The sequence below is a fragment of the Monodelphis domestica genome, chromosome 8 (genome assembly GCF_027887165.1).
Source record: "Monodelphis domestica isolate mMonDom1 chromosome 8, mMonDom1.pri, whole genome shotgun sequence".
NCBI lineage: Eukaryota > Metazoa > Chordata > Mammalia > Didelphimorphia > Didelphidae > Monodelphis > Monodelphis domestica.
In genome coordinates, this window is record NC_077234.1 from 199,559,633 (window position 1) to 199,575,466 (window position 15,834).

The 15,834-nt window shown below is 34.4% G+C and overlaps 1 protein-coding gene and 1 non-coding gene across 7 annotated transcripts in view; both read left to right on the forward strand.

Moving 5' to 3' along the window:
* RNF149 (ring finger protein 149) overlaps nt 1-15,834 on the forward strand; it is a 58,100-nt gene that overhangs the window by 23,330 nt on the left and 18,936 nt on the right. The window contains exons 6-9 of one of the 6 annotated variants that reach the window (XR_008913959.1): nt 297-492; nt 6,009-6,078; nt 10,637-10,707; nt 11,500-12,733. Coding sequence is in view for 5 of the 6 variants with exons in the window: in XM_016424871.2 (XP_016280357.1) it covers nt 297-492; nt 590-678 (285 nt within the window). In the remaining variant the exon portion in view is untranslated. Of the gene's footprint in view, nt 1-296; nt 493-589; nt 765-1,291; nt 1,631-3,541; nt 5,123-6,008; nt 6,079-10,636; nt 12,734-15,834 lie in introns of those variants that run through there. The other 5 variants (XM_016424870.2, XM_016424871.2, XM_007501143.3 and 2 more) reach the window with 5 other exon arrangements.
* On the forward strand, nt 6,693-6,808 carry LOC130456009 (small nucleolar RNA SNORD89). Its single transcript, XR_008914295.1, has one exon. It is a non-coding gene; the product is annotated as a small nucleolar RNA SNORD89 (small nucleolar RNA).

Sequence of the window (15,834 nt, forward strand, 5' to 3'; positions counted from 1 at the left end):
CCAAATAAATTATCTAAAGAAATGTAAGTTATGGTCAATGGAATTTCAGAAAGCATTGAAATTAGAGATGTTAGTAAAAAGAGGTTGAATAAAAAGATTTTGGTACATAAAATGAGAAATGCTCTTTATCTGGAAAATTCACTTAAATGTAACACATTTTTTAGAGGCATTGAATCAGTGAGGCATTATTGTACTTACTTTTTTCCTTGTGCTAAATTTAGTTTATTATAGGTAGTGGGGGAAAGAGATTTTGGTTCTATGTGATTACTTAGGAAAGTAATTTTTTGCCACTTAAGGGAAATCTTGAGGATATACAGGATATGACAGCTCCAGAATCCATACCTGGCAGTGTTTCGATTGTGAATTTGAGTGTCACTTTACAAGATGAAGACAGAAATGAAGTAAGCAATTTACCATCATCTTCTACGGATGAGTCTGAGCTACAGTGTAACAACTTTAAAGATGATACAGGGGAAAATACAGCATTACTAGGTAAGAAGTCCTACCTTGTAAGATGTTACTGCATCATTCTGGCATCTTGAAAATAAAAGTCCATTGAACCGTTGTGTTTTTTTTTTCATGAGGAAAGAACATACAAAAATGTGTCAAGAAAATACAAATGGGTGTATACTTTATGAACTATTTTACATAGAAGGTAAGGTACATAGGAACTTGTAAGCAGAAAAATACATAAATGAGCTAAATATTTAAGCTATGTAAAGCAAAATGATTAATCTCCAATAAACCTCAGTGAAAAAAGAAAATTTTTATTGGAGAATTCACCTCTTCAGCTCCTACTTGAACACTTAATAGATAGTTGCATAAGGTACAGAGATTAAGATTTTTAGAAAGTTTTAATGATTAAGACATATGACATGAAATAATGCAAGAAAACTTAAGAACCAGAAAAAGGGTTCACATTGATTTATGCTTAGTTTTTATTTTTTCCCCTCAATTACATGTAACCAAAATTTTTTTAACATTCCATATTCTCTTCCCTTTCTTCCCCTTCCTTTCTCTTTCCTTAAAAAGGCAAGCATTTATATATATATATGCATATTCATGCAGACCATTTACATATTAGCCATCACAACAATTTATTAGAATTTTCTGTGACAACTTGAGATATTTTTTATCAGTTTGGTTTGATTTAAATGCTAAGGGTGTATTTGTGTTTGATTATTTGTAATGGCTATACGTTTGGGAATATATAGGCAAAAGGGTGATTTTTTTTTTAAGGACCACGAATATAGGTGACTGTCTCATCATTTAGTCTGACTTTATTTTGCAGAGAAAGAAACTGAGTCCTAGAGAGATTAAGAGACTTGCCCAGGATTACCTGTAGGTAGTTAAGTAAAAGAATTTAAATTCATACTTAAGTCTTATGTTTCCAGATTTAACTGAAACTTGCTTTTCTGTGCCATCCACTTCTGGAACAACCCAAAATCTTCCTCCTTTCTCTTTTGAGTCCTCTTTGTTCTTTATATTCACTTGATTTTTTGGTATTTGGTTGCTTTCATTTCCCTTGCCATAGTCATCCTGTCAATGTTTTCTTGGCTCTGTTCCTTCTGCTCTCTGCATCAATTCATGAAGATCTTTCCTTGCTTCACTGTATTAATCTGATAGTTTTTTTTTTTAATTTTTATTTATTTTTTATTTATTTGTTTGCTTTTTTTTTAAACATTATTTTATTTGGTCATTTCCAAACATTATTCATTGGAAACAAAAATCATTTTCTCCCCAACCACCTCTCCCATAGCCGGCGCATGATTCCACTGGGTATATCACGTGTTCTTGACTTGAACCCATTTCCGTGTTGTTGGTATTTGCTCTAGAGTGTTCATTTAGAGTCTCTCCTCAGCCATATCCCCTCCACCCCTGTAGTCAAGCAGTTGCTTTTCTTTGGTGTTTTTACTCTCACAGTTTATCCTCTGCTTGTGGATAGTGTTTTTCTCCTAGATCCCTGCAGATTGTTCAGGGATATTGCATTGACACTAATGGAGAAGTCCATTATGTTCGATTGTACCACAGTGTATCAGTCTTTGTGTATAATGATTTCCTGGTTCTGTTCCTTTCTCTCTGCATCACTTCCTGGAGGTTGTTCCAGACTCCATGGAATTCCTCCACTTTATTATTCCTTTTAGCACAATAGTATTCCATCACCAACATATACCACAATTTGTTCAGCCATTCCCCAATTGATGGGCATCCCCTCATTTTCCAATTTTTGGCCACCACAAAGAGCGCAGCTATGAATATTCCTGCACAAGTTTTTTTCCTTATTATCTCTTTGGGGTACAAACCCAGCAGTGCTATGGCTGGATCAAAGGGCAGACAGTCTTTTATCACCCTTTGGGCATAGTTCCAAATTGCCCTCCAGAATGGTTGGATCAATTCACAACTCCACCAGCAATGAATTAGTGTCCCTACTTTGCCGCATCCCCTCCAGCATTCACTACTTTCCAAAGCTGTCATGTTAGCCAATCTGCTAGGTGTGAGGTGATACCTCAGAGTTGTTTTGATTTGCATCTCTCTGATTATAAGAGATGTAGAGCCCTTTTTCATTTACTTATTAATAGTTTTGATTTCTTTGGCTGAGAACTGCCTGTTCATGTCCCTTGCCCATTTATCAATTGGGGAATGGCTTGATTTTTTGTACAATTGATTTAGCTCTTTGTAAATTTGAGTAATTAAACCTTGGTCAGAGGTTTTTATGAAGATTGCTTCCCAATTTGTTGCTTTCCTTCTGATTTTAGTTACATTGGTTTTGTTTGTGCAAAAGCTTTTTAATTTGATGTATTCCAAATTATTTATTTTGCATTTTGTGACTCTTGCTTGGTTTTAAAATCTTCCCCTTCCCAAAGGTCTGACATGTATACTATTCTATGTTCACCTAAATTTCTTATAGTTTCCTTCTTTATGTTCAAGCCAATCACCCATTTTGAATTTATCTTGGTGTAGGGTGTGAGGTGTTGATCTAAACCTAATCTCTCCCACACTGTCCTCCAATTTTCCCAGCAGTTTTTATGAAATAGTGGATTTTTATCCCAAAAGCTGGGATCTTTGGGTTTGTCATATATTGTCTTGCTGAGGTCACTTACCCCGAGGCTATTCCACTGATCCTCCTTTCTGTCTCTTAGCCAGTACCAGATTGTTTTGGTGACTGCTGCTTTATAATATAGTCTGAGATCTGGGACTACAAGGCCCCCTTCCTTTGTATTTTTTTAATTGTTTCCCTGGATATCCTTGATCCTTTGTTCCATCTGATAGTTTTTAAAGGATTAGATAATAGTATATGTGAGGGTGAGATTTAAATTATTTTTGATGGAGAGACCACTTCCCTGTTCTAATTTTCACAAACTTGAGTGTTAATGCAGAAGATGTGGAATTTTTAGTTTGAATAAGTAGTCACCAAATAAATAGTTAAAAAATGGTTGTGTTTTTGAGAGAAGTAAGCTGGTACTTATGAGACAAGTGCTGGTACTTATTTTCCAGGAAATATGGACTGACGTGATATTACTTTTTTTAACTTTGTTTTTAGAGAGAGATGGCAGCGATGCTCCGCAAGAAGAGCTTGGCTCCTAATGGACGTTTCCATTCAGTAGCTTCATCGCAGCTTTTTGGACTGCATTAGAGAACATTTTATTTTTTTATCTTATTAGCACACACTTTGTATATTAGAAAAATGATGTATGTTCTTTTACCTTTCAGATTTTTCTAGTTCTTATTGTAAAAGGGCTAAGATATTCTGTTCAAAAAGGAAAGGTTTTTAATTTTATGTTGACCTACTGAAAAATGCATTTTATGTTTGGAACCATTTTGTCATATCAGACTGTTACAGAAACTGTAACTTAAGAAAGAAACTGTAATGTAAAATATTGGTGTTATCACTTCTAACAAATACCATAATAGTTAAAGTATAAGAGATATTATTTTTCTGAAAGTTGATTTAAGAAAAAGCACAATTTATTTTGATATACATGTTGATGGTGGCATTGTGTAATTAAATGCTTTCCCTGGAGGAAACATTTTAGAGGCTTAGTGAAAATTGTTCAGAGATGGGAAGTTCATAACACTATTGTCTTATGTGTATCTTGTGTGTAAATAATTCAAAATTTAACTAAAATAGATTATTTTCTTTTACTGTTTGAGATTGTAAAAAACACTAACTACAATCTATATCGTTTCCTGTTCCTAGTGACATCTTGGAATGGGAAAAGAAGATTTGTGAACAAATTTTTCTATAAATTAAAAAAAACCCAACACTTTAGATTCTCTTCTACCTCACTACTGAGATCTTCTGTGCCCCAATAAGGAAATTGGGCAAAAACATCTAGCTTGTTGCTATTAATGGTTTTTGAGACTGGATCACTCACAAGTCACAGGAGGTTTAACATCCTATTTTTCTGACGGGGGTTCTTTCTCACCTCCCTTTGCATACAACCCCTCTAATTGTGGGAGCTCACCACATCAGTGCCATATTTAGTGCTAATACTTGGTCAGCTTTCTGTGGCTCAAAAGTCCCAAATTTAAGAGATCTACAAGCCTCACTCTCCCAGCTACAGGGCTTACCAGTGCATATTGTCATGTCCTGTCCATTTATTTTGTTGTAAAGAAGATCTTCATAATTCTTAAAACCCAATATGAAAATGAGGGACACAGGAGGGTAACTAGGATAGGAGAGGGGGGAGTTAGATTGAGATAAAAAAAAAATTCCTCTGTGTGTTGGGGGGGGTTAAGTCAAAAAACTTATCAAGTAGTTATTTTTCTTGGTTCTTTTAGTTATTTAATGTTAATTTTAATAAATCTGTTTTTTCTCTATGTAAAAGATAACTTTAGTTTAGGACTAGGCTTAAGAACCTTCAGAGAATCCTTTTTGAATGTACTCAAAAGACAAGAGAGAATGCAACTATCATTTTATGTATCTACATTGTTCCTGCTGCCAGGTAGTAAAATGTTTGGATGGATTGAAGGGAAATCATGCTGCCTGGTATTTTCTAGAGAAATAACAACTCCTTAATTGTTCCTTAATCACTTTACATGTCTTGAAGTATTTAGTCCTATATTTGTGAAGATTGGCCAAGAAAAGAAAATTTAAAACTAAATAAAGCACAACAATTGAGTTGTGAGTTTTTTTTTTTAACAACTTATATCTTTACAGAAATCTCTTGTGTGAAATAGATTTTGCTTCTTAACTTCATGAATGTAAGGAAAATACAATACTCTTAATCTCACTTGCATTGATATAGTGCTTGAGAATGTTGAGATAAGGGACATCGAAATATTTTAATAGTTTATTTTGCTTTAGATACCTTTATTTGAATGGTTTAGCATCAGTGTAATGACTCTTCTAATGGAAGAATACCCCTGCTTTTTTCCTATGAGATATTTCTTCCAAGAGAATTTTTTTTTAAGGAAAGTCTGTGTAGCCATTAACACGGAATAATAATTTATGATTTCCAGATTTTAATTTCTTATTCCCTAGCAGCCATTGCCACCTACTTAACTCCAAAGTTTAAATGTGAAATTTACAAATAAAAGGAGGATAGAATGATTACAGGCCCTTTTCTAGAAACTCACAGTTGTGTGACAGTCATGAAGATGAATTAGAAGCCTGAGAAATCTGTCATGTGGTATATGGTAAGTGTGCTTCATAAACTATAAAATCATATAAATACCTAGGAAAGGAAAAGGGATATCTGTATCCTTAATTGTACTCTTTCATGCAAAGAAGAAATTTGATAACTAAAGTCTAAATGCTACCTGAAAATTCTTGCCATAACTTGAAATGAGCAAATTACTAGGACAGGAAAGTAGATGAACATTATGTCAAAAATTAAACTCGGTTCCAATCCCTCTGCTTCTTATCAATTATCATCATGAAAGTCATGAATAGCAGAGATATTAATACGTAACAATATTAATGATTATGGCTTATAACCTTATAAGTTCCTACATGTCTGTTATACTTAATAATCTGAATCGTTTTCCTCTGTTCCCTTGTCTAGATTATCTGGAATTGTTACAGCTGGAAAATCAGAAGAAATAATTGAAAAGACAAACTGAAAAATTTGACAGGTAACAACAACTTTTACCTAAGTCCTGCCACTTCAGGGGTTGTCAAGATTGAAAAAGTTTCCTTAGTTTTTAATATAAATGTAGAGAAATGTAACTCATTAGCAATAACTACATTTACATTAATATTGTACTTCAGAGTATTTGACAAATGAAATTTTAAATTTGGTCACTGAGCAAATTCAATGCTAACATTTTCAGGCTGAGATATGTCTAAAAATCATGTTTATTAAATTCATATTGAATCTTATTAGTGTGTAATTAATTTCTGTACCCTTGAACTACGATTTCCAGCACCCCACTTTCCTGCTCACATTGTGTGCTGACATGGGGAGGATATAAGTTTGGTGTATCCCCACCTCTCGCTCTCCTTTTCCTGATGGGCTTTGGTGGAGCAGACCTTTTCAACAGGCAAGGAGAGCTTGGAAAGTTAGCATTTGTGCAAATGTGTAATTGATTTTTTTCTTTTTGAAAAAAATGTGAATCTTTATAAAGACAAAGCAATAATATGAAACTATCCCCACATTTTTTTAATAGTAGCCATCTGAAACTGATTACAAATTAGTAGAATCCTCTTAAGAAATAAAAAATATTTACCCAAAAGACAAATTTCTGTAACTGAGGAATGATGACATTAAAAGGCCGAATTGCAGTGCCTTCCATAAGCAGTTTGCTCTCTGTATGGAGCACAATGACAAAGTCTCCAGAAGCGTACAACTAGTCTGACCTCAGTAACCAATTGCAGGATGTTTATCTGGGTGAAATATTTTCCTAAACTATGATGTTTGCAGAACTGGTGATTTTTAAAGCTTATTGATGTCTGGTTTTTAACTGAACTATGCAATTGGTTTTGCTTACCCTTTATAATAAAATCTAGTGTTGATAATACTTGCTTAATTTGCAAATAAATAGCTATAATGTCCTAAACCAATCAAATTGATAGCTAGTAGGAATAGATCCCAGATTTAGCACTAGCATGTATGAAATAACCATATTATTTATATTTAGTCTAATATCCACTCATCCCTCATTTTACAGCTAAGGAATCTGAAGCACAAGGTCATGCTGAATTTGAACCCAGCACATTTAACTGTAGATCTCAAATTTTTCCACTGCCTCACAGGGGAGTAGAAAATAAGCTAATCTAGTGAAATGAGCAGTATTAGGCAACAATTTGCATCATTACAAGAATATTGTGAAGAAAAATAGCTTCAAAAGACTTATCTTTAATTAGTATAGTGATCAATTTTGATTTTCATCTGTGAAAGGGGAAAGTTGAACTCAACTGACTTTTTTGTAAACCTCTTACAAACAATACTGAATGTAGGCAGGCAATGAGGGATGAATAACTTTCCCAGGGTCACACGGCTAGGAAGTATCTGAGTTAAAATTTGAAGCCAGGACCTCCCACCTCTAAGCCTGGCTCTGTATCCATTGAGCCCAGTTGTCCACCTCAGATGAAAGTGACTTGACATATTTTATTCATTTTGTATTACTTTTTTTCTTGTCATCAGGGCTGGCTTCTTTGTGTCAATTAGTGGGTAATTAGAGTAATTGGCATTAATAAAAGATTTTCTTTAAATATACAGAAAAAAATCAGAAGAATCTTAAGTTTAATACTTTATTCATTTAAAATTCTTTTTGACCATTCTTTTCTTTTTATATTTTGAATTCCAAATTTCCTCCCTCCTACCCACTCCCACACCCACTGAAAAGGCAAGTAATACTGTATCAATTATATATATGAAATTGTTCAAAAATATTTCTGTCAGCCATATTTTTAAAAAAGCAAAAAATAAATAAAATGAGGAAATTTTACTTTAATCTGCACTCAAGAATTCATCAGGTCACTCTGGAAATAGATATCATTTTTCATCAGGAGTCCTTTGGGATTATTTTGGATCATGTACTGATCAGAGTAACCAAGTCTTTCATAGATGATTATCATGACATTGCTATTTCTGTGCACAATGATTTTCCATTTCTGCTCACTTGACTTGCATTAGTTCATAAATGTCTTGCCATATTTTTCATTTCTTGAATTATGTGCCTCATTACAATTGTATGCCATGGCTTATTCAGCCTTTTCCCAGTTGTGGAGCATCCCTTTAATTTCCAATTTTTTGCCATCACAAAAGGAGCTGCTATGAATATTTTGGTACATGTAGGTCCTCTTCTTTCTCCTTTAATGTTTTGGGGATTCAGACCTAGTAGTTCTTTTACTGTGTCATAGAGTTTTATATAGTCCTTTGGGCATAATTCTGAATTGTTTTCCAGTATTTGTGGTTCAAGTTCACACATCTATATCAATGGTTCCTTAGTGTATCTATTTTTCCTTCATCCCCCTTCCTGCATTTGTCATTTCATTTTTCTTTATTTCAGTAACAAATTTATACATAAGTTTTTCAAGGTTACATGATTCATGTTATCTCCCTCCCTCCCTTCTTCCCTTCCTTCTCCTCTAGTTGATTAGCAATTCTACTGTTTTACATGTGTTGTCACTCAGAATCTATTTCTATATTGTTCATTTTTATAATAATCTTTAAAAACCAAAACCCCAAATGATTTCTCCAAATAGATGATTGATAAATCATATGTTTTCTTGTGGATTTCTAGTCCAACAAGTTTTATATGTGGATAGTATTTTTTTCATAACTCCCTCAGGATTGACCTGGATAATTATATTGCTGTCAGTAGCAAAGTCGATCACATTTGATCATCCCACAATGTATCAATGTATAATGTTCTTCTGCTTTTGCTTATTTCATTCCTTATCAGTTCATATAGGTATTTCCAGTTTTTAAAGAAATCATCTAGTTCATCATTCCTTATAAGACAGTAGGACATCACCATCATATACCACAATTTGTTCAGCCATTCCCCAATTGATATGATCCCCTCAGTTTCTAATATTTGCCACCACAAAAAGTGCAGCTTTAAATATTTTTGTACAAACAGGCCCATCACCTTTTTTTAAAATCTCTTTGGGATACAGATTTAGTAGTGGTATTGCTGGATCAAAAGGCAGGCATTCTTTTAAAGCCCTTTGGGCATAATTCCAAATTGCTTTCCAGAATGGTTGGATCAATTCACAACTCCACATCCCCTCCAAAGTTTATTATTTTCCTTGACTCTCATATTGGCCAATCTGCCAGGTTTAAGGTGTTATCTCAGAGTTATTTTGATTTGCATTTCTGTAATCAGAAGGGATTTAGAACATTTTTTCATATGATTATTGACAGCTTTGTTTTCTTCCTCTGAGAACTGCTTATTCCTATCCCTTGATTATTTGTCAACTGGGGTTTACCTTGGTTTCTTATAAATGTGACCTAGTTCTTTTGAGAAATGAGACATTTATCAGAGTATTGTTATAAATTTTTTCTCTAGTTTGATGCTTCCCTTGTAATATTGGTTGCATTGGTTTTGTTTGTACAAAACTTTTAAAATTTAATATAATAAAAATTATTCATTTCACATCTTGTAATGTTCTCTATCTCTTGTTTTGGTCTTAAATTGTTCCCTTCTCCATGGATCTGACAGGTAGACTAGTCTACATTCACCTTATTTACTTATAATGCCATTCTTTATGTTTTAAGTCATAACCATTTCAAACTTAACCTTGGTATGGGGTGTGAGATAGTGATCTAAACCTAATTTTTGCCATGCTTTTTTTCCAGTTTTACCAGCAGTTTTTGTCAGATAGTGGTTTTTATCCCAAAAGTTGGGATCTCTGGGTTTATCACACACTGAATTGCTAACATCATTTAACCCTACCTAGTCTATTCCATTGATCCACCTTTCTATCTCTTAGCCAGTACCATATTGTTTTGATGATCACTGCTTTATAGTACAGTTTTAAGATCTGGTACTGCTAGGCCCCCATCCATCACATTTTTTTTTCATTAGTTCCCTTAATATTCTTGATCTTTTGCTTTTTCCAGATGAATCTTGTTATTATTTTTTCTAATTTTGTAAAATAGTTTTTTGGTAGTTTGATAAGTATGACACTGAATATGTAAATTAATTTAGATAGGATTGTCATTTTTATTATATTAGCTCATTTGTCATTTCTGATAAGTATGAAAATGGTACCTCAGAAATGTTTTTAATATATATTTCTCTAGTCAGCAGTGATTTAGAGTAGAGCACTGTAGCTTTATATATTCATATATATGTTTATATATAGAAAACACGGACTTTTATAACATATATATAAACTATAGCATAATAAACTATTTACTTCTGAAAATTGCCTGTTTATATCTTTTGACTATCAATTGGGAACTGGCTCTTATTTTTATAAATTTGTCTCAGTTCTATACTCAGTATATGAGAAATGCAGTCTTTATCAGAGAAACTTGCTGTAACAATTTTTATGTTACTTCATTGTCTATGGTCTCTTTTAGCAAAGTATAGTTTCCCCTGATTATCTCATTTGTGTTTGTTTTTGTTTTGTTTTGCCTGAAATGATTGCTACCCTTATCTTTTTTATTTCAATTGAAATATAGTAGATTCTACTCCACCTCTTTATTTTAACTCTATGTATGTCTTTCTGTTTCAGGTATGTTTCTTGTAAGCAACATTCTTGGATTCTGGTTTCTACTCTATTCTGCTCTCTGCTCCATTTAATAGGTGAGCTTATCCTGTTGTCATTCAAACATTTTCTGGCATTCCCCCATTTTCTCCTTCATTGTTCACCCCTTTTATGTGAGAACATTTCCCCCATTCTGCCTGTCACTTCCCCTTTCTCCTAGTGCATCCATCTTTCTCCTACCTTCCATTTTTGGGGGGAGATCATTCCTACATAGTTGATTCACACCTGTATCCTCATGGCTGTGTAAAATACCTTTTAACTATCTTAATAATGGTAAAGTTTTTAAGTTATACATATCATCTTCCTATATAGGAATGTAAATAATTTAATTTTATTGAATTCCTTGTGGTTATTCTTTCCATTTTTACCTTTTTATTTTCTTGAGTCTCCTGTCTAAATTTCACATTTTTGGTCCAGCTCTGGTCTTTTCATCAGATATAATTGAAAGTCATCTATTTCATTTGTTTGTTTTTCAATCATTTCCCAACTTTTCAAGATCCCATTTGGGGTTTTCTTGGCAAAGATACTAGTTTGCTATTTCCTTCTTCAGCTTATTTTATAAATGAGTAAGCTGAGGCCAACAGGGTTAAATAGACTTGTCCATGGCCATACACAAATTAAACTCGGGAAGATGAGTTTTCCTGACTCTAGAACAGGAACTATATCCACTGGACCTCCTACCTCATTTTTGCTGGGTAGATGATTTTTGGTTAATCCTGGCTCTTTTTTGCCTTTTAGAATATCATATTCCTGCTACTTTAACATAAAAGTTGCCAGATCTTGTGTGATCTTGACTGTGGCTCCATAATATTTGAATTGTTTCTTCCTAGATATGCTTGCGGTATTTTCTACTTCACCTGAGATCTCTTTGGAGTTGATTCTCTTTTACCTTTTGATCTAAGATATCAGGGCAAGTTTTTAAAAATTTTTCTTTCCAGTTACATATAGAAACAATTTTTGACAATTGTTTTCTGACATTTTGCAATTCAGATTCTCTCCCTCTCTTCTTTCCCTGATGGTAGTCTGATCTCCAGTGCTTTTATATAATATATATTTCTATATTCCCCATGTCATGATTGAAGACATGTATCACATATTGCAAAAAAAAATTTTTTTAAATGAAGTTTCCTTCATTTAAGGATGAAGGATGACATTCTTTAAATCTATGGTCAGATTGCAACAGTTAATTCTTTGTCCATGGTTAGTGTATTCTTTATCGTGTTTCTTGGGACTATCTTGGAATCTTGTTTTGCTGATAATAGTTTAGTACTTCCCAGTTGATCATCGTACAATATTTGTTATTTTATACACTGTTCTTCTGGTTCTACTCACTTGACTTTTCATCAGTTTATACAAGTCCTTCTAGGTTTTTCTGGACAGTTCTGTTCATCATTTCTCAAGACATAATAGTTTTCCATTACAGCTGTATACTCCATTGCCCAATTGATTGACACCTCTTTAGTTTCTCATTCTTTGCCATCACAAAAAGAGCAGCTTTTTTTTTGTTTTGCTTTGCTTTGTTTTTACAAACAGGTCCTTTCCCTTTTTTTTTTTAAATCTCTTTGGGACACAGACCTAGTAGTGGTATTGCTGGATCAAAAGGTATGCCTTTATGGCCCTTTGCGCATAATTCTAAATTGCCCTCCAGAAATTTTTGTTAATGTTGGGGTTGGCTCACCTAGCTGCTAGTGGGGAGGCCAAGAGCTCCAGAAACTGTGACTATTGTTGTCACCACAATGTGTGTGGGCTTCAGATAGACCACCACACCTTCATCTTGGTGTTGCAAATTACTCTTGGATACCTCTGATGTTTTCTTAGACCAGAAATATATCTCATCTCAATTTTTTGTTGGCTCTGCCATCCTAAAATTTGAGATGTTATTTTGAAGTGGTTTGATGGGAGATTAGGGTGAGACTTCAACTGGGTGACTGCTCCTAGTCTACCATTTTCAAATTGAATATTTCTATAGAAAAGTCCACTGTTTCACTTGTCCTTTTTTTGTTTCCAGCATATTGAAATGTTTGAGGAATAAATTAATAAAAAAAAAACTTTTAAAAAGCTAAACATAATGAGAAAAGGCTTCATGTTATCTCAGATTTAATCTGTGACTTCATTAATGTGGTCTCTCCCTCTAAAGTACATTTTGTAAACCATCTGCTTTCTGTTAAGAGTATGTTTAATCCAGTCAGGAAAAAAATCTTTGGAATGTAGTGAACTATTGAAAATATGGATAAGTGTCCCTGAAGTTATCTGGCTTTTTAAGTCTAGTCATCTAAGTCTCTATCTCATAAAAGTAGCTAGCCATTTTAAGTTGAATATTGGACTTTACAAAAAGGCTTTACAACCTTTTAAAGCTTCTGTCATCAAAATGTTAAATCCTTAAGATAAATTGTAGAATTCTATATGGTAGACATAGGTTTAATAGTAATAATTTTTACCATTTGTTAGTTTACCACATAAAAGCTTTTAAAAATTTATGAATGGCATGTTCTGCAAAACATCACATAACAAACAAAACCAATGCAACCAAAATTAGAAGGAAAGCAACAAACTGGGAGGACTTTTTTATTTTTTTTAAACCCTTACCTTCCATCTTGGAGTCAATACTGTGTATTGGCTCCAAGTCAGAAGAGTGGTAAGGGCTAGGCAATGGGGATCAAGTGACTTGCCCAGGGTCACACAGCTGGGAAGTGTTTGAGGCCAGATTTGAACCTAGGACCTCCCATCTCTAGGCCTGGCTCTCAATCCACTGAACTACCCAGCTACCCCCGAGAACATTTTTATAACAAAACTGACAAAGGTTTAATTTCCCAAATATATAAGGAACTAAGTCAGATTTACTAAAAATCAAGGCATTGACAAATGGTCAAGAGACATGAATAGGCAGTTTTTCACATGATGAAATCAAAACTATCAATAAGCACATTTAAAAGTATTCTAAATCGGGGGCAGCTGGGTGGTTCAGTGGTTTGAAAGCCAGGCCTAGAGATGGGAGGTCCTAGGTTCAAATCTGGCCTCAGACATTTCCCCAGCTGTGTGACCCATGGCAAGTCACTTAACCCTCATTGCCTAGCCCTTACTGTTCTTCTGCCTGGGAGCCAATACACAGTATTGACTCCAAGACTGAGGTAAGGGGTTTTATTTAAAAAAAAAAAGTATTCTAAATCCCTCCTGATTAGAGAAATGCAAATCAAAACAACTCTGAGATACCATCTCACACCTAGCAGATTGACCAATATGGCAACAAAGGAAATTGATAAATGTTGGCAAAATTGAAACACTAATACACTGCTGGTGGAGTTGTAAATTGGTCTAATCATTCTGGAGGGCAATTTGGAAGTATGCACAAAGGGCTCAAAAAGAATGCCTACCCTTTGACCCAGCCATACCACTGCTGGGTTTGTACCCCAAAGAGATAATAAGGGAAAAGACTTGTACAAAAATATTTACAGCTATGGTGGCAAAAAATTGGAAAATGAGGGGATGCCCTTCAATTGGGGAATGGCTGAACAAATCGTGGTATCTGATGGAGATGAAATAGTATTGTGCTGGAAGGAATGATGAACCGGAGGAATTCCATGTGAACTGGAATGTCCTCCAGAAACTGATGTAGAGTGAAAGGAACAGAACCAGGAGAACATTATACACAGAGACTAATCCATTGTGGCACAATCGAATGTAATGAACTTCTACTAGAAGCAATGCAATGACCCAGGACAATCTAGAGGAACTTGGGAGAAATAATGCTGCCCATACCCAGAGAAAGAACTGTGGGAGTAGAAATGCAGAAGAAAAACATAGGATTGATCACATGGTTTGATGGGAATGTGATTAGGGTTTTAATGTTAAAGATTGCTCTGCTGCAAATATGAATAATATGGAAATAGGTTTTGAGCAGTGATACATGTATAAACCAGTGGAATTGCTTGTCAGCTTTGGGAGGGAGGAGGGAAGGGATGGTGAAAATCATGAATCATGGAAAAAAATTATAAATAAACATTAAAAAAAAGAGATCACATAAAGGAGATATATTGTAGACCCCTTAACTCATTTTCTTTTGGAATATGACTTTTTAGATTTTGATATTTTGTCTTTCATGGGTGATTTGCAGATGCTAAAGCAATGCTGACTTAAAAAAAATGTTTAAATGTGCCATCCAACTATAGGCAGAGTTGATGAGCTAGATGCAGTGAGATAGGCCTGCAGATATACCAGTATACTGAGTTGTGCTAAAGTCAATGTATGTATTATAGGTGTGGATTGGGAAAATTAGAGGTAAAAGGTAGGGGAAAAAGGAAAGAAGGTAGTTGGGGAAACCTTTCTTAGGGATAGTTAGATAGGTTTATTTGGGCTAGAAAAAGAGGTTTGGGAAAGCTAGAGAAAATTTGGTACCTATGCAGGGACCAAAGCTCTCAGGGGCAAAGGGCGCTCCCCTTCTTCTGGGAAGGAGCTTCCCCTCTTGGGAAAAGACTCCTGGAGAAAGGGCTCTCCAGGGCAGAAGGCACTCCTCTCCTTGTGGGGAAACCTGTACTTCTCTCTTTTATCCTCTGACATCTCCCACAAAGGAAGTGGGAGGTGTCTGAGGAAGTTGAAGTAGAGAGCTCTGGGAGATGTAGTCTCCCAGGATTCAGATTAATTTTAAAACACATTGGGAAAGGTTTCTGGGGAGGTAGGAGGAAACAAATGGAAAAGGTCATGGAAATAGAGCACCTAAATTAAATGTATGTCATATCCACTATTTAAAGAGAAATTTTATATGAAACAACTTTTATTTTGGAAGTTTATTGTATTCATACTTGAGATAGACATAGTAAACTAGGAATTAAAGATGCAATTTTTGGTTTAGCTGAGATTATACCACTTAACTATGCATAAATCAAGTCTAATATTACATTTAAAAAACAAACAACTTTCTCTTCTTTGAATCAATACTGAATAGGAATTAGTTCCAAGGAAAAAGAGAAGTAAAAGTTAAGCAGTGGGAGTTAAGTACTTGACTTGCTCAGGGTCACACAACTAGAAATGTCTGATGTCATATTTGAATCCAGAACCTCCCATCTGAGCCTGGTTCTCAATTCACTGGGCCACCTAGCTGCTCCTGATAGTTACATTTTTAAAGGAATTGATGAATGAAGGGGAAATTATTGTTTTAAGTTATTTACAAC